This window comes from Mauremys reevesii, linkage group 8, assembly GCF_016161935.1.
Source record: "Mauremys reevesii isolate NIE-2019 linkage group 8, ASM1616193v1, whole genome shotgun sequence".
NCBI lineage: Eukaryota > Metazoa > Chordata > Testudines > Geoemydidae > Mauremys > Mauremys reevesii.
Window position 1 is genome coordinate 108,008,815 of NC_052630.1, and position 25,638 is coordinate 108,034,452.

Consider the following 25,638-nt stretch of genomic DNA (forward strand, 5'->3'; position numbering starts at 1 on the left):
TTAGTCAGCAACTTTGAAAAATTCCACTTGCCCATTCACCAGGGGCTAATGATGATGTTGATGGGCGGGTAAAGTTTCTGGGGGCTCAGGTTCAGTCTGATCCTCCTCAGCCTGACAAGAGTGGGTGAGCAGATTTAACAGGAAGGGTGGTAACGTGTCATCACAATTTTGCAAGGCTGATGAAACTGCAGTTTCTCTCCTATGCAATTCCATGCACTCTGGTTGCTTGTGGATGGGGAGGTGCATATTCACTGTGTGGATACTCCTCAACAACTACCTACAGTGAACATGGCGCTTTCTCTACTCTGAAATCATGTCAAAAGGTAAGAAAATGGGGCTCAAACTGCTCAATGGCGACATTTTAAAAAAGAAAGACTGTTAACAGAAACTGAAAAAAACCCTTTTCACTCCCCTCCAACTTCCCTTTGAGCTCCTTCAATCACAGAGAGGCTCTTGCACCCAGAAAAAAACGGTGATTTTTGTGTTCCCATTGCTGGCTACACTGGAAGAGTCCGGGACTGCCCAACTGGAGTCAGTCTTGAAGCACAATCGAATATGAACTGTACTGCAGTTATTCTGGGGAGACGTGAAAGGATGTGCATGTGCACAAAATAAGAGATACGGAGAGGAAGAAAAGGAGAAGGTGGCAGGAAGAAGCAACAAACAGTTTGCAATTTCCAAACCATGCCCCTCTCAGCACCTCCACAACCCAGGCTGCAGCTTTCCAGTTTTATTTTTGCTTTAAAATTTGAAAATTGACCCAAAACTTCCATGTAATTATAGCTTGGGGGCACTTCCCGTTAGCTTAGTAATATACATCCCCTTGGCTAACAAATGCTTCAGTCTCTGTGTTTATAAACCCACTTGGACTCGGGATAGGATTAGGAGGTTGCTTCCTATTTATTATAATTTACACAACATTCTTTTGAGAGCTTTCAAATGTTTACCTAAATAAATGTACCTTAATGTCTAAATACAGCCTTTTCCATCTTCCTAGATCACATACAGTGGGCAGGAGATGAGCAGTGTTGGCTGCTGGGCATTAACAACTAGCATTGCCTCAGGCAGTCTGCACAGCTGTGGCTGCTCCTAGTCACTTTTGTGATTTTTCTCCTAATCTACAGTTTATTATTTGCAACTTTCTTCAAACTTCAAGGTTTTATTTTGTACTGAAAAGTGCAAAGGGCCCCTAGCAGATGCAGAGCTAGGAAACAAAGGCAGAGCAAGAACAAGCAGGACTGGAATCTCATGCTTAAAAATTAATTTAGTGAGCATGCCTGCCACATTAAACACAATATTCTTTTGCACAAAGGGATTACAAGGTTTTAATCCCTCTTTGCAAGCAGCTAGTTCTTGAATCAGTAGTTCAAAGGGCCTCGCCAGGCTCAGGTTTTCCTGGTTTTAAGAATTAAAAGTGAATGTAGCCTTATTTTGTAAATATAGGACCTTTATTCTGACTCCTAACGCCATTAAAATCCATTGTAAGCAATCACAGAATAGTGAACAAATTCCTTGGCTCCTAAAAAGGCCTTTTGCTAGGGAAACTGAATTTCATTTTAATTCTATTGTATATTGTTCTGTCCTTCCCCTAGCAGTGATGAGGACGAAAGCATCCTGCTTAATGATGAATGCACTCTGGCATTCCCATTAACCAAGTTATTTCTCCCTATTTGCAGAAACTACTTTCACATTCAGTCCACAAACAGTGCCTGCAGACAAACAAAAATTCATGTAGATACATTTAAATAGTTACTACAGTGTAAAGTTTCAGCATGTGGCTAGGCACCTCACAAAAATTCTCTTACACACTCTCTGACACACACACAGACTCTTGGATTTTGCCTCAAGAAAGGGGGGTTTCAAAGAACTTCCCTCCAGCTCAGGTTCTGAAAGAGAATCTAGAAGGCAGAGAGATTCCTCAGAGTTCTTAGAGATACTGAAGAATGGCCATTTCCTCAACTGTATGTTTCATGGATTTATAGGTTTTTAAGAGTGAAGGGAACATTGAGGAGCCCAGTAAATTATCCTCACGTGCTTCTGACTGGTGAATCCTAATCTTCATAGGCAATCTTGGTCTTCAGTATACTCAAGATGTGCATCAAAGGGAAGGGAGCAGCGTGTGTCTGGATGAACAGGCTCGAGAGCTGTAAGGAATCACCAGCATAGATGTTATGGGTGGTAGTGATGCTGGCACTGAAGAGGGTAATGATGCCAAGCACCCACTGCATGCGTTAGTGTCACACTCCCTGAAGGCTGGGGTGCTGGAACAATGTGTATAGTTGGGGTGCTGAGAGCCACTGAACCAAACTGGAAACCGCTGTGATGGAAACCACGTCAAGCCTGGGGGTGCGGCAGCACCCCCTGCACCCCTAGTCCCAACACCTGTGCCAGTACAGACTGAACCTCTCCAAGAAAGGCCCTTCCTCAATGGCAAGAGTTATTTTTTTCCCAACTCCTCTAACAATCTCTGTATCACTACGTGAGCCCATCCAGGCATGGTAACCACTGGAGCAGACATCACTGAGGTGGTACGGTCAAAAGACTGCACTTAAGCGCTATCAAGTAGGAGGTGTTTGAGCTAATGCTTTCTAACCTAGCGCAATAACTGAGCTAGGAGTACAGACTACAAGCCAAGGAATAAGCATCCCAGTCCCAAACACAGCAGACTCAAATCAATCTAGGTCTGGGAGGGTGGGAGAAGGGTTCCCATACAATGTACATCTTGATGTTAAGTCAGTATCATCCACTTCAGCAAACATTTTAAAAGTCTGGAGAGGATGAAATTAAAACAGCCTTTACATCAACATGGAAAACCTCAGTTGAAAGAAAAGCTTGCTGTGGTACATGGTGAGGCGTAAGCTGCTCTAGGTTCAACAGCCAGCAGAAAAAGAATAAGAAGTCATCTCCTCTTTCACAGAAACCATCTCAGCCCCTTAGAGTAGTCAGCAAGCCATGTGTGCATCTGGCCAGGTACTATCATTGTCAAAGTTCGCATCTCAGAGCATGTCCAAAAGTCATGATCCATGGAAGTGATGTCACCTATAGATTAATGTTGACTAACCCAGATGTCTAACCAATATTTGGCTAGAAATATTTCCAACAATTAAAAAATGTCTTTCAAAATTGGGAACAGGGGAGGTGTGATTCAGGTGATCATGAAAATAACCCACTAATATCATCTCAACTCTGGCGTGCCATGTTGCTGAGCTATTCCCGTCCCAAGCTCCACACACGCAGCTCTGCTGCTGCCCCTCTGCCCTGCCATGCAGCATTCTCCCGCTACTGAAGAGAATCCAAAAACTACAACAGCAGGTACAAACTCTGTGGTAGGTTTGGTTTTTGGACCAGTGTTTATCAGGGAATAGGCTGACACTAGCCAACTCATTACTTAGGGCTTGTCTACACTGCCAATTTACAGCACGGCAATTTTCTCGCTCAGAGGTGTGAAAAAATACCCCCTTGAGTGCAGAAGTTTCAGTTCTGAAAAGCACCAGTATAGACAGTGCACCAGCGCTGGGAGCCATGCTCACAGCCCAGTACACTTCATTACAGACCTAAAGTAGAATTTGAATCTGATTTTCCATGTAGTGAAAAGCTGAGACTTAAAGAGTGGGAACCTTCCTGATCTAACTCAAGTCAATACACATACACACCAGTTGTGTAAACCATCACATAATCTGGCATAAGCGGGTGAAAGCAGCAAGACACCTTGCTCAGTTAAGACTGCCTCAAGCAAATGTTGTTAGTCCCTCAATTCACTCATATTAGTAACTTGGCAACTGGATCTTGTTTGAGAATGATCAATGCAGGAACAACTCCCTGTGTACCAGAAAGCCTGGCTGTTTTAACTGGCTGAGAAGTAGATGGCTGCCAACTGCAGTTACACTCCCCAGGAACAAACACATCCGATGAAGTGGGTTTTAGCCCACGAAAGCTTATGCCCAAATAAATGTGTTAGTCTCTAAGGTGCCACAAGGACGCCTCATTCTTTTTACCTATCAAAAGGAACTCTTCCTCCTTTGCTGAGCAGGAACTGATTACATAAGCACGATGCTGATTGGGCTGCTGAGTCTAGGTTTTCTGTACCAAATAGCAGTTGATGCAGCAATATTTCTAAAAGCAAAAATTTTGCATAGTAATAACTCGGGGGTGGGTAAACTTTTTGTCTTGAGGGCCACATCTGGGTGGGGAAATTGCATGCAGGGCCATGAACGTCGGGCTGGGGCAGGGGGTGTGGGAGGTCAGAGGGGATGCGGTGTGCAGGATGGGGCTCAGGGAAGGGGGCTGGGGTTCAGGAGGGGGTGCGGAGTGGGGGAGGGGGCTCAGGAAAGGGGGCTGGGGTGCAGGAGGGGTGCGATGTGTGCTGGGGGCTCAGGGAAGGGAGTTGGGCGGCACGGGGGGTTCAGGCTCTGGCCCGGCACTGCTTATCTGGAGCTCCCTGCCTGCCCTGGCCCCGTGCCATTCCCAGCATCAGGTCCCTGCGGCCCCTGAGGGATTGGGGGCAGAGGGCTCCGAGCGCTGCCCTCGCCTGTGGATACCTCCCCCATAGCTCCCATTGGCCGCAGCTCCCCGTTCCAGGCCAATGAGGGCTTCGGGGGAGGTACCCACGGGCGAGGGCAGTGCGTGGAACCCTCTGATCTCCCCTCTCCCTCCCCCAGGGGCTGCAGGGCCATTTCTGGAATCGGCACAGGGCCCGCTGTGCCACAGGGGTGGCAATGCCACGGGCCAGATCCAAAGCCCCGATGGGCCGTAGTTTACCCACCCCTGTAATAACTGAACACCAGGAGAACCCTGGAGCTTGTCAAAGAGAAAATGACATGGGGCATTTGAAACGGCTTAAAAAACCCTTCACTTGTGCTTTCTAAGTCCAAGTGCATGTCTGAGTCTCCATTTTCGCTGTGACTGTGGAGCATGTCTGTTTACTAGCCAGAGGTCTCAGAAAGGACATGCATTTTGTGACCATGTCAGGATGACGTACAGTTAATGAATAAACATATACACTTCAGCTGGCATAACAGTATTTCAACATGCATTTTCTCAGTCTTTTAAAAAATGATCCTAAGGTAACAAAACAAATTTAAACTGGGGAAACAAGCCTTATTTACAGCAAGGAAATAGCTTCCTAAGCTCCCAATACTTCCAGTTTAAAATAATGTCCCATAAAATGATTTGTAATATGCTGGCATTCACTCACTGGACCACTCATCATTTTAGATCTAAATTTACTTCAGCCAGGCATTCTCCTGCTATTTATTATTGATGACACAGGCTGGTGCATGATTTTAAGGTTAGAGAAAATACAAGACTTCGGTCCCACATTATTTCAAACGTCCCAACTTTTCCTTTTGTGTTATGCACGTCTCATTCTGAGACCATCCAACTTTTCCGTCTTGGAGGATGGAGAGACTCTAAGCCCCATTAACTAGTGAAATGCAGCCTAGACACCAGGGACAGAGTTTTAAACATTCTTGTATTCACATAGTAGCATCAACCCATATTTAAGGAGACAGTATTTAAGATTCCAGTTGTGTGAGATCCTCATCCAGTGTACTGTGAATTCAAAGGCCACCCTGCAGCAGCAGGCAGGGATTTATCTTTCAGACTGCTGCAATCATTAACAACAACATTACCATCCACTTCTGTTTTGCTGATTTGGTGCTTCACCTATGAGTAAGTGAACTTCATGAAATAAATTACACACAACAATATTAGTGATGCCCACACTATATTTACAGGCATCCATGTCGGTTATTTGCCCACTGTGGTTTCTGAGTATATCTACATTGCACGTAATTCCATTAGACACTGATGGGCTGGCTTGCAACCAAGCACACTGTTAATGGACTCCTCCTGGGCAGGAGGGTAGTGGAGCTCACTCAGACAGTTGTGTTCTCAAATACAGACCCAAGAATGCTACAGAATGGCAACTATAAAGCATAATGCTTTTGATAATCCCATGTCTTTTTTGTGTTTGGGTCAAAAGTCTAACAGGAGAGTTAAAATTACTAAATTATTAAAGAAAATTAATTACTAAAATATTAAAGTTTAAATCACTCTTTCTACCTAAGGCAGGCACATTTTAAAAGTTAATTCTAGTTTTAGAAGCATTTCTAGTTCAAATGATATAACTTATACTTAAGGTGGAGGATGCACCTCTACAGGTAATACCTCTACAGCTGTAACCACACAACCATAGGTACCTATGGACCCCAAACACTGCAGCATCTGGGTGTCTTACACTCTTTAATTCATACATTCCAAGGCCAGAACAGACCATTGTGAACATCTAGTCTGACCCTCTGGTGTAACACAGGTCAGAGAACTGCCCCAAAATAATTCCTAGAGCAGAGCTTTCAGAAAAATATCCAATCTTAAGTTAAAAATTTTCAGTTATGGAGAATTCACCATGACCCTTGGTAAATTGTTCCAATGGTTAATTACACTCGCTGTCAAAAATTTATGCCTTATTTTCAATCTGAATTTGTCTATCCTCAACTTCCGTCCATTGGATCATACTAAACCTTTCTCTGCTACATTAAAGAGCCCACTATTAAACACTTGTTCCCCAAGTAGATACTTCTGGACTGTAAACAAGTGACTCCTTAACCTCTTTGTTAAGGTAAATAGATACTCAGAGCACAATCATTATAAGGCAGGTTTCCTAATCCTTTAATCATTCTCGTGGCTCTTCTCTGAACCCTCTCCACTTTATCAACATCCTCCTTGAATTGTGGGCACCAGAACTGGACACAGCATTCCAGATGTGGATCACCAGTCTCAGATACAGAGGAAAAATAACCTCTCTGCTCCTACTCAAGAGTTTCCTGTTTATGCATCCCAAGATCCCACTAGTTCTTTTGGCCACAGCCTCACACTGGGAGCTCATGTTTAGCTTATTATCCACCACGATTTCCAAACCTTTTTGAGAGTCACTGCTTCCCAGGATGAAGACCTCCATTCTGTTAGGGGGTAACGATGTTTTAATTTCTCTTTTTTCCTCCACAAAGTGGCAGAAAAACATCAGCAGACTTTTGGAACAACATTCAAGACCTCTCTCTAGATCACCATCCAAGAACTCCTTGACTGGTTCACTTCAAAATTGCAGAAACATTTGACCACGCCCCAGTTGTAACTGCTGTGCTCCATAATTAGGGTGACCAGACAGCAAATGTGAAAAATCAGGACGGGGGTGGGAGGTAATAGGAGCCTATATAAGAAAAAGACCCAAAAATCGGGACTGTCCCTATAAAATTGGGACATCTAGTCACCCTGCCCATAATGAATCCAAAATCTTGTGGGGGGAAAAAAGAAAAAACAAGGATCTCAGGGTTCCTGAATTCTAACCTTACATTCTGTGCACTGTATGTATATGAAAGTACCAAAGAATAAGATCCATCCTATTGCAAAATTTTCTTTTAACAGATACACCTTTGGTATCTGCTCTGAGCATTTCTGAAGGATAACAGTCCACAGTCCACAAGAGAGTGGGAGCACGACGACAGCTGCAGAAAGCACACATTAGGCAAAGCTGACTGGTGCGTGCAAGTCACAGCATGTTGCAAGACCTTGTTTATTGAACTGCAAAGAATGCTGTGCCCCTCCTTGCAGAATCTACCTGCTGACATGGACACAATATTGCATAGCTAAGGAGCTATCCCAATTATTCAGTGTGCTCGAGAGCTGCAGCTTCACACAACAAAACTCTAGGAACAACCTATGAATTCATAGCACCACACTGCTAAAATCTGTAAACTATGCAGGTAAAAATTCTGATGTACAGAAGAGATTATTTTGCTAGAGGAAAAAAATTAATCTTTAATACAAGAAATCGTGTTATGGCTTCCTGGTATTTACAATACAGTTTTAAATCCACATATTTAAATGTTCAGTACTAACTCAATAATTTACCTAGGATCTTAATTCTAAAGCATTTATCATCCTTTCTTAAAACAGCATTAGCTTAACCCTTCCATATCTGGAGTGTGGAATTTCCTCAAGATTACCACTATTATTTTGTGATTACTCCTCATATACTGAGCAGAGTCCAAACAAAGGACACAATCCCTGTTTTCAAGAAGCTGACAATCTAATTCAAGCACAGGCAGGGTAGTTCAGGTGCCCATTATGTACACAGCGGAACTCTTACTGGTAAAGGTATTTGGGGAGTGTTTGTTTGTTAAATACTATCTGGATTAGAAATCAAACCAGGAGACAGAGTGGATGCCCTCATAGCGCTCAACTATGATGATTATATTAACGAGGCCAACTGACAACTCTCTGTCGCCACCTACTAAAAAGAACTCAGAAAACCCCACGCCACAATTTACCTGGGAGTTTAAGGATATCATTAAATCCTTCCCCAAACAGCTCCGAGAGAAACTCTACCACCTGATCCCCCATGAACCCATGTCAGGGATCTTCTCACATAAGGAACTCAGGCAGAACCCTCCTATCTGGCCGCAGCACACATACTGAAGGAATATCGGGACCCAAAGAAACCATCCTCAACCCACTCACCACCCAAACGATACTACTGACTTCCTCGAGAAACTCCGCATCATCAACTTCCCTCCAATCATCATCCTTGCAACCACTGATGTCACCTCCCTATACACCATTGTCCCTCACAATGACGGTATTGCTGCTCGCTCCAATAGTGATAAGATAACAGACAACACTCAGATATCCACCCCAAACGCATCGCCAAACTTATCCATCTCACCCTTAACCATAACAATTTTACATTCAACAACAAACACGTTGCCCAAACCATGGGAACAGCTATGGGTACAAAGATAGTTCCCCAATATGCCAGCCTCTTATTGAGACATTTTGAAGAACAATTCCTGGAGAAATGTACCACAAAACCAATGATATACCTGAGATACACCGATGATATTTCCATCCTCCAGACAGATGACCTAAACTCCCTCACAGAGAGCCACCTCAACTTCCACCAGCATCGCCCATCCATTAAACTCTCTCTAGAACACTCCCATACTAGCATCAATTTCCTGAACACCTCGATCAGCTTCAACAATGGAACCCTAAAGACAACTATATACAAGAAACCCCCAGATCACCACGTTTACTGTCACAGATCATGTAGCTACCCCAAACACACCAAGAAATCTGTTATCTACAGCCAGGCATTCAGATATCAGAGAGTATGCTCCAAGGAGAAAGTTCATGATATACACCTTAACACACTTAAAACCACCTTCACCAAACAAGGACACTCCCCCAGAGACATAGATTGCATCACAGAATAGGCCACTCAAATATCCCAAGATAACCTGCTTCAATACAGAAATAAAACTCTCTCCAACCACACCCGCCTAGCCGTCACCAACCACCCTATACCGGAACAAATACAGGATATCATCAAACAATTACTATAACCTATAATCGCTGGGGGCATGTCCTGAAAGAAATATTTCCTGAATCCCCCTCTTCCAGCCTTCAAATAACCCCCCAACCTCACCAAGCATATTATATGAAGCAAGCTCCTCACAGACCAGGACACATCAACTCAAAGTAGCACCAGACCTGCCAGAACAACAGATGCAAAACCTGTAGACATTTCTCCACTGCTACAATGATCAACACCTGCCACAACACACTTTTCAAGGTCCAGGCCTATCACAACACGTACTTCATTCAGTGCACTAGTGTTCCAGTAACAACTATGTGAATGAAATGAGACAATCACTACACTCTGAACTCACACAGAAAAATGATAAAAAATAAAAACACTCTAACACTGTGGGCGAACACTTTTCACAAAGCAATCTTTCCACATCTGACCTCTCAGTCCTCTTCCTCAAAGGGAACCTGCACAAAACCTTCCTGAGATGAGCTTGGGAGCTTAAATTCATAACTTTGTTAGATGTAAAAATCATGGACTGAACAGGTACACTGGATTTATGACTTATAACTAAGTGTCACAGAGGTCACGGATTCCGTGACTTTACGTGACCTCTGACTTCTGCAGCAGCTGGGGCTGGTTCAGGGGCTGCAGCAGCAGTTTGGGTCTGTGGGAGGGGGCTCAGGGTTGGAGGGGGGGCTTCCTGGCTCCCATGGGCATGGCGCTGCAGCTCCTAAGCGGCAAAGGGGCCGGGGGTGTCTCCACGCTGCCTGCCGACCCTGCCCCCACAGCTCCCGGCCTATGGGGGCTGCAGCAGCTAGTGCTTGTGGCGGGAGTGGCGGAGCCCCTGCCCTGGCCCCTCCGCTGCCTAGGAGCTGCAGTGACATGGAGCCGGGTAGGAAGCCCCTGTCAGCCCCGCCAACCCCTCCCCCGCAGCACTAGCAGGTGTCCCAGGCTGCGTGACGTGACCCGGCCCCCTCTCCCCCCAGCAGGGTCCCGGGCCACCTCCCCGAGCACCTGCAGCGCCCTGCCGAAGTTTTAGTCACAGCAGGTATTTTTAGTAAAAGTCGTGGACAGGTGATGGGCCCATGACCTGTCCTTGACTTTTACTAAAAATACCCATTACTAAAACATAACCTCACTTATTACATCAAGCTAGAACTCACTAAACAACCCCCCCGCCCCCCCCCACACACTCCTGGCTGGAGAGGTGTTAATGGGCCACTTCACCTCCAAGGTCCCTTGAAATGTGTGTTAACTACTGATGCTAAACCATCTGTTCCAGCTTGTTTTCAGCTGTGATGCTTCAGGGGCTTGTCTACACTACAAAATTAGGGGTTCTCAAACTGGGGGTCGGGACCCCTCAGGCGGTTGTGAGGTTATTACATGGAGGGTTGTGAGCTGTTAACCTCCACCCCAAACCCTGCTTTGCTCCAGCATTTATAATGGTGTTAAATATAAATTAAAAACACGTTTTCATATAAGGGGGGGGTCATGCTCAGAGGCTTGCTACGTGAATGGGGTCACCAGTGCAAAAAAATTTTTGAGAGCGACTGAGTTAGGTCAACCTACAGCCACCACGGCAATTAAATTGGCTGTTGGTGTCCACACCACCCTCCTTCTGCAGGTGACGCGCATCCTCCCCAAGATTGCGTGCACTGACTAACGTCGGGCATTGTGGGGGTACTGACAGCCATGTGGAGCTAACAGCCAGAACCGCCCCACCCCTCCGGCTGTTTCACAGCAGGGAGCCTACCAGCAGTGAAATTGACATTCTTGTAAGTTTCACAGCTGCTATTCTTTCTTAATTCCTCCCCAGCTCAGGCTGTCAGCCCAGTGCATGGCTCATAGCTGGAGCCTGAGGGCCCAGGAGCTAACAACCCAAGCGGAAATGTGAAGTAATAGCAGCTGTAACATTGACAAGAATATCGATTTCCCTGCTGTGAAACTGAGCCTAGCGCCTCATAGCTCTGGGGCAGGAAGGGAGGCTCCTTCTGTAAGCCCTGCACAGAGCTGACAGCCAACAGGCGATGTAAGTAACACAGTGTCTACACTGACACTGCATCACCCTAACTACATCAACCTAACTGCTACACCTCTTGCAGAGGTGGAGTTATTAAGTCGATCTAGTGGGTGACTTACATTGGCAGGAGCACCACTGTAGTGTAGACACTTACAGATTTAGGTTGACGTAAGCTGCCTTAGTAGACCAGGCCTGGGTCTGTCTACACTGCAGTTAGACACCCGCAGCTGGCTTGTGGGGCCCAGGCTACAGGGCTGTTTAATTGTAGTGTAGCTGTTCGAGCTCAGCCTGCTGCCCAAACTCTGGGACCCTTCCACCAGGGGCGGCAGGACTGTATAATTTTTGGTGGTGCCCAGAATGGGTCCAAGCCCTGCCCCCACCCACACCCCCACACCTGCCTAAGGCTCTGGGAGGGAGTTTGGGTGCAGGAGGGGGTTTGGGGTGCAGGCTCTGGGAGGGAGTTTGGGTGCGGGTGGGGTGCGGGCTCTGGGAGGGAGTTGGGGTGTGGGAGGGCTGTGGGAGGGAGTTTGGGTGCGGGTGGAGTGCGGGCTCTGGGAGGGAGTTGGTGTGTGGGCTCTGAGCTGGGGTAGGGGAGAGGGTGGGGGTGCAGCACACCTGAAAGTGACCCACACACCTCTCTGGCAGCAGCTCCTAGGCAAGGGGTGAAGGGGAAGTCTCCGTGAACCGTTGCCTGCAGGCACTGCCCCCACAGCTCCCACTGGCAGCAGTTTCCAGCCAATGGGAGCTGCGGAGTCAGTGCTCGGGGCAGGGGCAACGTGCCGAGACACTCCCACCCATCCCGGGGCCGCAGGGATGTGTCGGCTGCTTCTGGGAGCGGTGTGGAGCGAGGATGGGAAGGAAGCTGCCTTAGCCGCGCTGTGCTGCCGGTGGCTGGGGGCCCCCAGGTCCCTTTAAATTGCCTGAAGGTGGAGGTAGGGCCGTGGGAGAGACCCAGCCCTGAACACTGGTGGAGCTGGGCCCCTGGGCCCTGAATATTCCTGGATCCCGGGCACCACAGGCCCATATAACTCGCCACCCCACCTTCCACCTCAGAGGGTCCTAGAGCCTGGGCTCCAGCCCGAGCCAGAATGTCTAAACCGCAATTGAATAGTCCCATAGCCCCAGGAGCCCAAGTCACATGGCACAGCGTAGACATACCCTAGGAGTACATTCCCCAGCTCTGGGTAAGCTCAAAGGCTCGTCTCTCTCACCAACAGAAGCTGGCCCAATAAAAGATATCACCTCCCCCAGCTTGTCTCTCCGACACACTTTACAGCGTGCTAGTCACCCCGCCCCCCGCCACACACCCCCCTCACCCTGCCATAGGCAGGGGTCAGAGAGAAGAAGGGAGAACGTTTAGAAGCCTGGAGAAATTTCCATATGAGGAAGGGCTGAAAAGACTGGGAATGCTACAATTTAGTAAGAGATAAATGAGAAGGAACATGCCAGAGAAATATAAAATAAACTGCATATAGAAAGCTTGATCATGTGCTGCTATTAACACTCTCCCAACATAAGGGTAAGGGAACATTCAATGAACTTGACAGGTAACAAATCAGATTTCTCTTTTAATAGACAGACAATGCAGTTAACCTGAAGTCAATGGGGCTCCGTGCAGGAGTAACTCTACACCTGGAATACCCATTTACAAAACCAGGGTCTAGACTCTAGGATATTAAGGGAATTAACCAATGATCTTACTAAATGCTAAATTATATAAGGACTATATTTATATTCACAGATGTTAAATCCAGCAGGGACCATTAGATCATCCAGCCATTAGTTCCTGCCTTTCTCTGCTAGATTAAAGGGCTTTTTAGTACCCAGTACATTCTCTTTATTTCATCCACCTTGTCTCTCTAATATCCTGGGATTGACACAGCTACAAAAACACTGCACAGGAGCAGTCACATTGGGCAAGAATGAGTGTAGGGATTCAGAGACCAACCTTACTCACAAGCTCTTATTTTTCACTACAATGAAAAATGCAGAATTAAATTAAATTACAAGAAAAGTCAGTAAAGAAGATTCTGGGCCTCAGTGAAACCCAGAAAAAGCAAGAAACCATTTGCTCTGCCAACCACCTTCTCTGCCTGCTGAGGATTGTAGTGTTTTCTGAGCAGTATCAGTGGAAACCTGGGTATGTTTTCCACCAATCACCTGAACCTCAGATTTTCCCCAAGGGGTTCTGATGAGCTGGTTTGGTACAGGACTTGTAATGAGAGATGTGAGGACTTGTGTGGATGGATGAGTCTCCCTTTAAAGATTCATTCATGTCTGACACGTCCCCCAAAGTGGTGTGCATGTTCTGCATATGGCTGCACATTTATTTCACCATTCAATTTCCACAGGAATTCCATTATGCAGGTGCATTAATGTTTGTTCCATTATCTCTCAGTATTGGCACCTTTAGCACATGTGACTACTGAACAGCTGTCACTCTTGGACCTGGTGCTCTGATCTTTGTGTTTCTGAACTTCTGTGGATTTAGTTATAAATCTGCTTTCAGTGATATTATGCTCTTGTGCTGGCTATATATGCAGCAGCCCTTCCCTGAGAAAATTATTTAATGACCTGGAGAGGTAGATCAGAAAAAATGGTGTGTGTGTTGGAAAGGCGTTTCTCTGTGCTCCTTCCCTGCACAGGGCACCCTAATCAACAGCATTCAGTGACTAAAGGTTGCCACTGCTTAGACAGCTTTCATGTGATTTTTTCCAGGCAGGCTGCTGTGGGATTGCAATTTATCTATGCTTGCTGTGAAATTTAGCCTTTTAATTCCCAGGATTATTGCTTAGGGTAACAGATGCTTGGCGTGCGGAAATATCATAGCCTGTTCAGTTGCATAGACTAGTCATTAAGTAGTTTTACTGGACTTGTGTCCTCCTGCCTGTATAAAACAGGTATTCTTTTTAGCTGAGAGAATGGCAGGTAAGCCTGTAGATCTGGTGCCAGATGGAAGCTAACATTTCAAACACCATACCATTTTTCTTTTGACATTTACCTGTCAACTGCATAATTATTATCTAAGGACAAAGGTTTTGCTGCCTTGGCTATATTCTGTTCCAGGCAGGGATTGCATTTTATCTATGCACGTGGGAGATGCACGTGGGAGTTCTGTGTACAAGTGCTAGATTTCCGTATAGACATTTACAGCCCCCCATTCTCTTTTGTGCTGTGCATGAGGATAAAGGTGGATGTGCAGAGCCGAGACTTTCCACAACGTATCACATCACGATACAAAGAGTATTCACGCTCTCACCTGAGTATATATCAAAGTTCTTAGATTGAACTGAGTTAGGATTTCTTGAACAGTGCCTCGCATATAGGTATCAATTTAGATGGAGAGCTTTAATTTAAATTGCACGCTGCTCAGAACGCTTCATGAATTTGCGTGTCTCCTTCAGAGCAGGGATCATGGATTTCTGTTTGTTTCTGTAAAGCACTTTGTGTGCTGTAAGAATAGTAATAAAGTAGCAAAATATTCACTGTTTCAGCCCCTGATCGTACAAAAGGGTCCTCTGGTGTGGCGCTTACTGCCTGCCTTTCAAGTCATTCCATGCAGGTTCGGGCCCATATTTCTTAAAAGATGAAGTTCCTGTCTTCTTCCTGAAAGGTCATGGAGGAATAGGAGTAGCTGTGTGTGTCTCCTTACGTTGCTTTGCAAGGATTTGTGTGTAAAAAAAAATAGGCTGGGATTAAACAGAAATGCCTTTATTAAACTTTTTATCAGGATGTGCAAAACCAGACTTTAGTTTGAACATACACAGTGCCATTCCAATAGCAACTCTTAGCACAGAACAGTGCTTGGTAAAGAAATGGACTGGACATGTTAGTGTCTCTGCCATAGAAAAAGTGGACAGCTAGAAATGAATGTATTTAGGTGTCTATAGTGCCTGATGTACTGCGGTGCGGGGGAGAGATGATCTTCTCATTAAAGCACAGGACTGGGAATCAGGAGATCTGGCTTCAACCCCTTCTGGGGCTCTCTTTCATCATCTATAACATGTAGATATCACTGACCTACGTGACAGGGAGTTATGAGGCTTAGTTCACGAGTAGCTTTTTGAAATTGCTTTTAGATCCTCAAATGGATGGTCTAGAGAAGGCACAGTACAAAGTATAGGACTGAGAAATATCCTGTTTGACCCACTTTTTCTTTTTCTTTCTTCTTCTTTTTTTGGATTCTTTGACACAATCTTTCAGTTTATTTTATTGCTAACTCTAGTACCCCAATTTATATGGTTATCCCCAATTCATGGTAATAAAACATTTACACCATCATATATTCCCTGTATTATGGTGTATAAAGATCTTCACAATATCTTTTATTGGAGCAGCTTCTGTTGGTGAGAGAGACAAGCTTTCCAGCTACACAGAGCTCTTCCTCCAGTCTGGGAAAGGTGCTAAGAGCATCACAGCTACATACAAGATGGAACAGGTGGCTTAGAACCTCGCATAAGCAGTTACCACATGTTCTAAGGAACCATTCAAGGTGAATGGCCCATTAACACCCCTGCAGTCATTGAGACCATGATTTTAAGTGCCTAGCAAAGCGTGATAAGCCTATGTAGAATCCATGCGTCTGTTGTTCTGACAGGGTCTGGTGCCACCAAACCTCCAGACACATCTCCACTGCTACAACGATCAACACCCCCACAACACACCTTTCAAGATCCACTGGTCCTGCCCATGCCTATCACAACATGTGGTGAACCGCATCCAGTGCACTAAGTGCCCCGATAACAACGATGTGGATGAAACCAGACAATCACTGAGCTCTCAAATAAACTCATACAGAAAAATGGTAAGACAGGAACACCCTATCACCTATGGGTGAACACTTTTCATAAAGACAGGTTTCAAAGTAGCAGCCGTGTTAGTCTGCATCCGCAAAAAGAACAGGAGTACTTGTGGCACCTTAGAGACTAACACATTTATTTGAGCATAAAAGTTTTCGTGGGCTACAGCCCACTTCATCGGATGCATAGAATGGACATGAATGCATCCGATGAAGTGGGTTTTAGCCCACAAAAGCTTGTGCTCAAATAAATTTGTTAGTCTCTAAGGTGCAACAAGTACTACTTTTCATAAAGCGATCACTCTATATCTGACCTCTCAGTCCTCATCCTCAAAGGAAATTTGCACAGTGCTTTCAAAAGACAAACCTTGGAGCTTAAGTTCATAACTCTGCTAGACACTAAGGTCACGCTGTAACATGGGTAGTGTAGACATACCCTAAAAATCATGTTCTCAATAGAGACACTGGATTCATGGTTATTACAATAATCTGTAACCCACTAACCTCTTTTTTCCCCCTATGACTACAGGGGTGTTAATGGGCCACTTCACCTGGAATGGTCCCTTAGAATAGGTGGTAACTATTTATGCTAAACTATCTGTTCCATCTTGTATGTAGCTGTGACACTCTTAGCACCTCTCCCAGACCTCAGGAAGAGCTCTGTATACCTGAAATGCTTCTCTCCCCAGCCAACAGAAATTGGTCCACCCAAAGATATTGTAGCACCCGCCTTGTCTCTCGCTCTCTCTAATAACTCCTGCTCTATGCAAACACCAAGTGACCTGGCATCTTCTCAGCTGAGACAAGCAGGGAGAAAATTTGTTCTTGTTAACCTCTGAGGATAGGACAAGAAGCAATGGGCTTAAATTGCAGCAAGAGAGGTTTAGGTTGGACATTAGGAAAAAAATTCCTAACTGTCAGGGTGGTTAAGCACTGGAATAAATTGCCTAGGGACATTGTGGAATCTCCATCATTGGAGGTTTTTAAGAGTAGGTTAGAGTTAGACAAATATCTGTCAGGGATGGTCTACTCCCTAGATAATACGTTGTCCTTCCTTGAGTGCAAGAACTAGACTAGAAGACCTCTAGCGGTCCCTTCCAGACCTATGATTCTAAGATTGGGTGTGGCTCCCTCATCAACATTGCTTCTGAATGGGGTGCTACAAAGCAAGGGGAGACAGGGGCTGCCCCCAAGGGACTGTCAATGCTGCCTTGGTGCATGCGCCGCTCCCGAAGGATACAGTACGAGTCTGAAACGTGGGTCTGCACAGGACTCCAGCTAAACGCCACCTGAGCACAGGAATCCCTCCTTTGGGTGTACAACATGCTTCAGATTCTGCTTATGGAACCACTGCAGCTATATTGTAAAATGAAGTTCTGCTGACACTGAATAATCCCCAGTGGGTCCCAAGGTCTTAGGGTTCTAGATGCAAACCGAGATTTGTGAACCCACATTTCTACCGTGATGAGTAAATCAAAAGAACACTAAGGCACCATTGAAATGAAGGGCCTGTTTGAACACTTAGAATCAGCATGAGATTGGCAGCATTTTAGCCAGATATGAAGGAGTGGGAAGCTTGTTTCCACAGCCTACGGGAGGAAAATACCCTCGGCTTATATGAATCAGAGTCAAAGTTTAAGGTAAGAAGGGACCACCAGGTGATCTAGTGTGACCTGTATATCACAGACCATCAACACCACCCAGTCCCCCGACACTAAACCCAACAACCGAAATGAAACTAAAGTATTACACCTCACATGAGACTGAACTAGGATGTGCCACAGGCAGAGAATGGGGGTGGGGGGGCAAGGTGCACCAGTGCCTGAGGCCCCCGCAATGGCAGGGAAATGATGAAAAGGAGGTCGTGCCCAGTAGCCACTTTTCTACACCCCAATAGCCCACTTTATGTTACCCATGTAGTTCTAACATACTTAGCATGGTGCTGGATACACAGAGCATTTCCAAAAGGTAGGCAGGACACAAGTAAAGGCTGCCTCCCTCCCTGCCTCCCTCCTTCTTGCAACAGTTCAGTGCCTCTCACATACGGTGGCATTTTTGGGGAGTGCCCAGCGTGGCAAGTCTTATGAGATGGTTGCACCACTGCAGTCAGGGGCTCCTCAGACAGTATGACAACATGCTGAACCACTGCATCTGCAATTCTTGCAACCTGGCATCCACAGAGGGGAGAAACAGCTGCAGAACTAACTGGTTGGGCCAGACCATCAATAAAACACTCACCTCATGCAGTACTACCAATACTTCAATAGCTAGTGGTTTATTGGACAGAGCTTTGTGTATGGTTGTTGAATATACAAATTTTTATAAAGTTCCAACTGTTGCAGCCATAAATCTCCTGTAATAATTTTTCACCTAGTCTAGATGGGGTGGACACTTGCCTGCATTAAAATTAATAGCATGGAATATTTTAGTTTAAAAAATCCAAATATCTTTAAGTAACAGATATCTAGAAAATACATTTACAAGCATTAATCACATTGTGTTCTTAAACACTTTAAAGTTAAAAATCCTGCCAAACTGACTTTCATAAATTACTAAATAATTTGACCCCAGGCTTAGATGTTTTATGCCAGGTTTAAGACCAGAGGGGAATTTTTACAGGCAAGTTATAAACTCTCTGAAGTCAGACTTCTACAGGAAAATACCAACAGTCTTAATTTCCTACGCTTTCCAGACTTTCTCCCTCATCTTCAAAGTTACTCTTCTTTCACCTTGTCTCCATGACTAATGACCTGTAGGCTCTACCTCTGGGGTAGGCAAACTTTTTGTCCCAAGGGCCACATCTGGGTAGGGAAATTGCATGCAGGGCCATGAATTTAGGGCTGAGGCAAGAAGTTGCAGTGCAGGAGGGCTGTGGGGTGTATGAGGGGGCTCAGGGCAGGCGGTTGGGGTGCAAGAGGGGGCGCAGGAGGAGTGCAGCAGGGGCTCAGGGCAGGGGTGGAGTAGGGGTGCGGCAGGGGGCTCAGGGCAGGGGTGTGGGATGGGTTTGGGGTGCAGGCTCTGGAGTGGCAGCAGCACGCAGTGGGCCTAAGGCAGGTTCCCTGCCTGCCCTGGCCCCAGACTGCTCCTGAAGTTCCCATTGGCGGTTCCCCGTTCCCAGCCAATGGGAGCTGCAGGGGGTGGTGCCTGCAGGTGAGGGTGGCACTGGAGCCCTCTGCCCCTCCTCGCTCCCCCAAGGGCCGCAGGACATGGTGCCGGCCACTTCTGGGAGCAGCCTGGGGCCTCCTTCTCTGGATATATGTACTGGCGTCTATATAATGTGTATGGCAAGAATCATAAGCACAAGGACTTGTGTTCTGAAAAGGAAAGAGCATACCTTTGGCGGTATAAAAGTAACTAAATCCATTCTAGTGGGCACTATCATAATTTCTCTATGACACAGGATGGTGGGAGTGCTGTAACCTGCATTATAAACTCCTGAAACCAGGGCTGCCCCCAAGGTGGGGAGGAGGGCAAGTGGGGCAATTTCCCCCAGGCCCTGGGCCCCACAGGAGCCCCTGGAGCAGGGTCCTTCACTCACTCCAGGGGCCCCAGAAAACTCGCGGGGCCTAGGCCCCCGGAGCTTCTTCCACTCTGGGTCTTTGGCGGCGGGGGGTCCTTCCGCTCTAGGACCCGCCGCTGAAGTGCTCCGAAGACCCGTGGCGGGGGTCCTTCCACCCCAGGACCCACCCGCCGAAGTGCTGGGTCTTCGGCGGCAATTCGGCAGCGGGGAAGACCTCAGGCCCCCTGAATCCTCTGGGCGGCCCTGCCTGAACTACCCACAGTTTCACAATTAAACAATGGTGACTTGGGCTGAAGAAAAAATAGTGCAAGGATTTAAAAAGGGGAGGTAACTCCTCTAGAGAAACATGTAATAGAGACCATGATAGGAACTGTAATTCCTTTGAACTGATCTTATCTTATCCTCGAGCTTTTCACTGATTCGGGTTAGTAGAAAGTTGCAATGACTAGGTTACAGCTTTGAGTTTAGCCTAGAACTCGGGATTCCCCTGAGGCCCAGTGGCCATTTCTCAGTGATCTCAGTAACATCCCAAAGCACAGCACCTTTTAGCAATGATAAAGACTAGAAAAGCCCACGCCCCCTGGATTCAGAGGGGAATCCAGTCTTTAGCAAGATAATGCTATTTTCTAATCTGATTAGCCCCAGAGACGGCAGATAAACATAACAAAGAACAGCCGGACACCAGCTGTAAAACCAATCCAGTCAAGTAAATAATGCAGCTGGCCCAGAGAAGCTCAGCATCTGGGACCTGTCGCTTGCAATGCTTTTAGGGAAATGACAGACTCTCAGTTCTCACGTCAGACATGGGAAAATGTGTTAATCTGTTTACTTTAAATGGATTTACCTCAATCTGCGTTAGAGAGGATTGATATAGAAAAGCACGGCCGAGCCGACCAGGCAGACAAAGCACCACTCAGGGAAGACAGCATGCCATGACACCAATCACATAGGCTCCAAGGATCAGACGCGGCACAGGTCAAATAGGAAACATTACGAGATTAAACTAACGCATTTATAATTAGGTGTAATGTTGATGGTCTTCTGTCCCTAAAACGATAATCAGCTCCCACATCTAATTGGTACAATGTGCATCAGCCTGAGTTTCAGCTGCTAGACTCCACAGTGACCATGGCTAACAGCTCTCCAAGAGAGGGAAAAACACATACTTACTGTGATGGAGCAACTGGGCCAATGCTCTGGAACTACTCCATACGAAGCCAGCCAGAACTCTGGAGGAGCCTCCTCTCCCTGAGCATATTGTCACCAGGGCAAGAAGCTTACACAGCTTTGACCTTCCTGGGTCTGACCTTGGAGCATTCAGCATCCCCTTCCTCTCGTATGCTTCCCACAGCGAGTCCACCTGGGCAGGGCTCCTGGGGAAGCCAGAGGGCCCTGCACCCCAACTCCGCAGTCAGACCTCTCAGCCAGCCAGTAAAACAGAAGGTTTATTAGCCGACAGGTACACAGCGTAGAACAGAGCTTGCTATTACAGAAATCGGTGACTTTCAGCCAAGTCAATCTTGAGGAGTCCTGGACCAGATGGCCAGGACACCCCTTCTTCCAGTCCCCAAAACCGACTGCCCAGCTTCCAGCGACCCAACCTCCGACACCCTGCATTTCTCCTCCTCCTCCTCCTCCTCCTCTTTATCCTGCTTCCTGGGCAAAAGGTGTCACCTGGTCGCATCCCCCTCCTGGGTCTCAGGTTACATAGGTGCAGATAGCTGGGCAGCCTCAGCTAAACTCACACACCCAATTCCCACCACCGAAATACTGGTGTAGTACACAGAGAAACGGAGGTACATGCAGTATTAGTATAGGACAGTAAGACTCACATGCAACATAACAAGATGAATAAAACCCCACTTCATCACACTGAACATCTCATAACTGTTGTTCTTTGAGATGTGTTGCTCATGTCCATTCCAAGGTTTTACCCTAGCAGTACCTGTCGGGTCGGCTGTGAAGCCCTCTGGAGTCACACCTTCATGGAGGTGTATATAGTCCCCTGCCACCCCGCCGCCTGCTCAGTTCCTTCTTGCCAGAATACTCCAACAGAGGGGAGGTGGGTGGGATTTGGAATGGACAGGAGCAACATCTCAAAAAACAACAGTTACGAGATAAATAACCGTTTTTTCTCCTTTGAGTGCTTGCTCATGTGCATTCCAATAGGTGACTCCCAAGCAGTTTCCATGGAGGAGGGGTCGGAGTTCACCGAGGTGCTGAACAAAGTACTGCCCTGCATTGTCCCTTGCCTGTTGGGTGATGGCCTAGTGCGACGTGAAGGTGTGAATAGAAGACCATTTTGCTGCCTTGCATATGTCCTGAATACGGACCTGTGCAAGGCATGCGGCAGAAGAAGCCCGCGCTCTTGTGGAGTGTGCTGTCAATGCCAGGGCTGGGATCTTAACCAGGTGATAGCACGTTCTGATGCAGGATGTGATCCACGACAAGATGCGCTGGGACGAGATGAGAAGCCCTTTCATCCTTTCCGCAAGTGCAATAAAGAGCTGTGGTGACTTACAAAATTGCTTTGTGCATTCAATGTAGCAGGCTACGGCACACCTGATGTCCAGGGAATGGAGTGCTCACTCTCTGTTGCTGGCATGAGGTTTAGAAAAGAATCCTGGTAGAAATAGGTCCTGGTTAACATGAAATTGCGATATCACCCTGGTGATAGGCCCAAGGCGTCAAAAGGGCCGTTGTCCCAGGCCCTGACACTGGGGTGGCCGGGATACTATCGGTACCGAGGGGTTCTACACTTTACAGTGCTGAGACTGGTGCCAGGCTCTTGAGTGGTACCGACTGTGTCGGGACATGAACGACTCCGCCTCTAACTCAGAGAAATAGTCTGAGCCCGACCAGGGTGCCGGGGAGCGCCGCATCATGGCGGGATTGCCCCGCTGCCGGATAGCTGGTGCGTGAAGTGGTGTCTGCACCTGAACTGGAGCCTGGGAATGTGAGGTGGGGGATGGTGCCGTCATGGCAATCAAGTCCCACACGGCCTTGAAAGTATCTGGTGTGGAGGGAAGGTCCAGACCCTCCTTCAACACCAGGCTCAACAGACCGCCTTCCCGAGGCCGGAGTCAACGGTGTCGGGACCGATGGACCAGCCTTCAGGTGTCTCGGCCTGGGACGCACCCCACTGGTGTCCTGTGTGCTCCTCTTGAGAGTGGAACAGCTCCTCTCCACCTTTTTCTTATGTGGCACTGGGGACTGTGATCAGTGTCGCACCGATGAGCCAGCCTTCCGCGCTGGAGAGCGTATGCGAGTCCTTCCTCAGTGCCAAGGTTGAGGCCAGAGTGCGGATTCCATTTAAAGGAGTTTCAGCTGATAGTCTCCCTCTCTTTTGGTTCTGGGCTTGAAACCTCTGCAAATACTACACTTGTCCTGAAAATGTCCCTCTCCCAGGCCCTTCAGACAAGCAGCATACGGATCCCCTCTGGGCATAGGCTTACCACACCTATCACATGGCTTCAACCCCTGGGGCCACGGAAAACTTAGCGGTGGGGAGGAACCTCCCAACTTAAACTTACTCACTAACTAACTAAAACTTACTAACTACTATGATAATGATTAACAACTATGTGCAGGAATAAAACACTAGGAAAGCACTTGCTAAAGCAAGAGACAAGGTGCTGCAACGACCGTCACTGGTGGTAAGAAGGAACTGAGCAGGTGGGGGGTCGGCAGGGACCTATTTACTCTGCCATGAAGGCGCCACTCTAAGGGGCTCCACAGCCGACCCGCTGGGTACCCCTAGGGTAAAACCTTCTGATGACTGTGCACGCGGTGCACGCATACCTACTGGAATGGACATGTGCGGCACTCAAAGAAGACCAGTTTTGTGTTGGGGATATTTGGCGGTGCCTATCCAAAACTCCAGGCATCCCTGCCATTAACTTCAAAAACAATAAAATTAAACACGAAATCCCTCTCCCCGCCAAGTCTGATTGCCCTCAAAAGCCCACCTCTGCAGCAGCCCTCACAAACAGAGCTGTCTTGAAGCATGCCCTGAAAGTCAACAGATTTCATAAATACCTAAGACAGATATATCTTTTATTGGACCAACTTCTGTTGGTGAGAAAGACAAGCTTCTGAGCTACACAGAACTCTATCCAATAAAACATATTACCTCACCCACCATGTCTCTCTAATATCCTGGTACCGACATGGCTACAACACTGCACAAGACAGATCTATACACAGACAGGTGCTGTTTACAAAAAAGTACTCCCTTTTTCCTACCAAACAAGCACTGTATTGCTTCCCAACAGCACAATCACCACGTCCACTGGTACTTTCTCAGCTGCATAAGTGACTGACAAATGTGTCACAATTTTTTTTTTTTAAATTCCCCTTTAAGACTTTCTAACTTTAAGGTGCTGAATTACATGCCTACACTGAACTGTGCTGAGGCGCTCCTTTCTCTCTGCTGGCTGATCAAGAATGAACTTACGAAGCCTTTACGTTAGGGTGACCCCAGGATAGCACATCAACACTTGAGCCAAGCAATTCCATTGGTAGTCACTCTACAATGAAAGAGATGAAGAGTCCAATCGGCGTTATATACCACCTGCCCCCGGCATTCCTATAGGAATTCCTATGGTATGTGTATCTGAGGCCCTCTCAGGAACACAAACTCCTCCCAGGCATAATGAGGATATGAAGCGATTAGGAGAACCCAAAGAGTTATACAAGAAACACCAGATAAGAACAACTAAAATAGATACTGCTATAATATCTATTTTTAAAAAATACATACTTTCTATTTTTATCATGATTAGTTACAGGTGCATCTACAAATAATGCAGGCCCCCAATAGGGGAAATCAGCTCCTTCTTACAGCACGTTACATGATGTAGTAAATAACCTTCTGTTCAAGCCCCAACACCTCCTAAAAACAAAAGCCACAATAAGGACACCAAAAAGGAAAACAGTCCAAACGCAGAGAAGGAAAAAGAAATCCAGCAAAGAGGCAAGACACCTAAAACAGTAGAGAGAGAAGACAGCTATCTGCAAAGGAGACAGAGACCAAAACCCATCAGATCTACACTGGGCGCACACAGATCCCACGGACCAGCAGGTCCACACGCCCCTCGACCAGAGGAGAGGCTGAGAGACGGGGCAGCCCGAGGGCGCGACTCCCTGGCGTTACCCGAGAGCAGCGAGGCCGAACCTGGGAGAAGGAGAGGGAGGGCACAGCACTGCAGGGCAGCCTGCCCCGGACATGGCCAGCGCTGACCCATGGGCACCTGGGATCCACCCCCCACACCTCCGCCCCCAGCTTGAACCCCCAGCTCGCCAGGAACGTCACCCGAGCAGCCAGCTGGGCTGCACGGCAGAGCTGCGCTGGGGGGTGGGATCCTGGGGGCTAGAAGGATCCAGAGAAGGCAGCATGGGGGTGGATTGAGGTGCTGGGCCTGGGGCAGGAGCATCAGAGCTTGGCTTGAAATCAGGCCTGGGAAAGCCGGCTGTGGCCCAGCAGCCTCGTGACGTGATTCCTCCGCCCCGGGCTCAGGAAGCGCCGCAGGGGCTGGCTCCTGCCTCCGTCCAAACCCGGCCGGCTTGGGCCAGCGGAAGCAGTTACGGCTCAGCCTGGCGAGGCGCCTGGGCACAGGCAGCTGGACCAGGGTCTCAGCAGAGGCCAGGCAGACGCGTAGCAAGGGGAACCTTGGCACACGGCCCTGCCCAGGCTGCTTGCATTCTTCAAATGCATCTGGTTCCTGAAGCGGCTCAGGAGATGTCAGGAAAACATCTCTTTCATCATCAGTCTATTATCCTTCAGCCCAATGTACTCTGTGAACGGATGTCAGATGGAGTCATGTTGACCTGGGTTATGTAATCAAGAAAATGCTATTTTCTCAAACTACCCTGCTTCTGAAAGCTCTTAGTCCAGTGAACAATGATCCAAATGCCAACCATTTCCCACA

General features: G+C 47.2%; 1 protein-coding gene across 11 annotated transcripts in view; it reads right to left on the reverse strand.

Annotated features, from left to right (window-relative positions):
- Positions 1-25,638, reverse strand: part of PTPRF (protein tyrosine phosphatase receptor type F) — a 404,201-nt gene that overhangs the window by 272,790 nt on the left and 105,773 nt on the right. The window contains exons 1-2 of one of the 11 annotated variants that reach the window (XM_039486042.1): positions 8,328-8,444; positions 2,032-2,144 (exon numbers count right to left, since the gene is read on the reverse strand). The exons of 8 other annotated variants lie outside the window; for them this stretch is intronic. In XM_039486042.1, coding sequence (XP_039341976.1) covers positions 2,032-2,062 — 31 coding nt within the window. In that variant the 5' untranslated portion in view covers positions 2,063-2,144; positions 8,328-8,444. Of the gene's footprint in view, positions 1-2,031; positions 2,145-8,327; positions 8,482-25,638 lie in introns of those variants that run through there. 2 more of the 11 variants (XM_039486039.1, XM_039486038.1) reach the window with 2 other exon arrangements.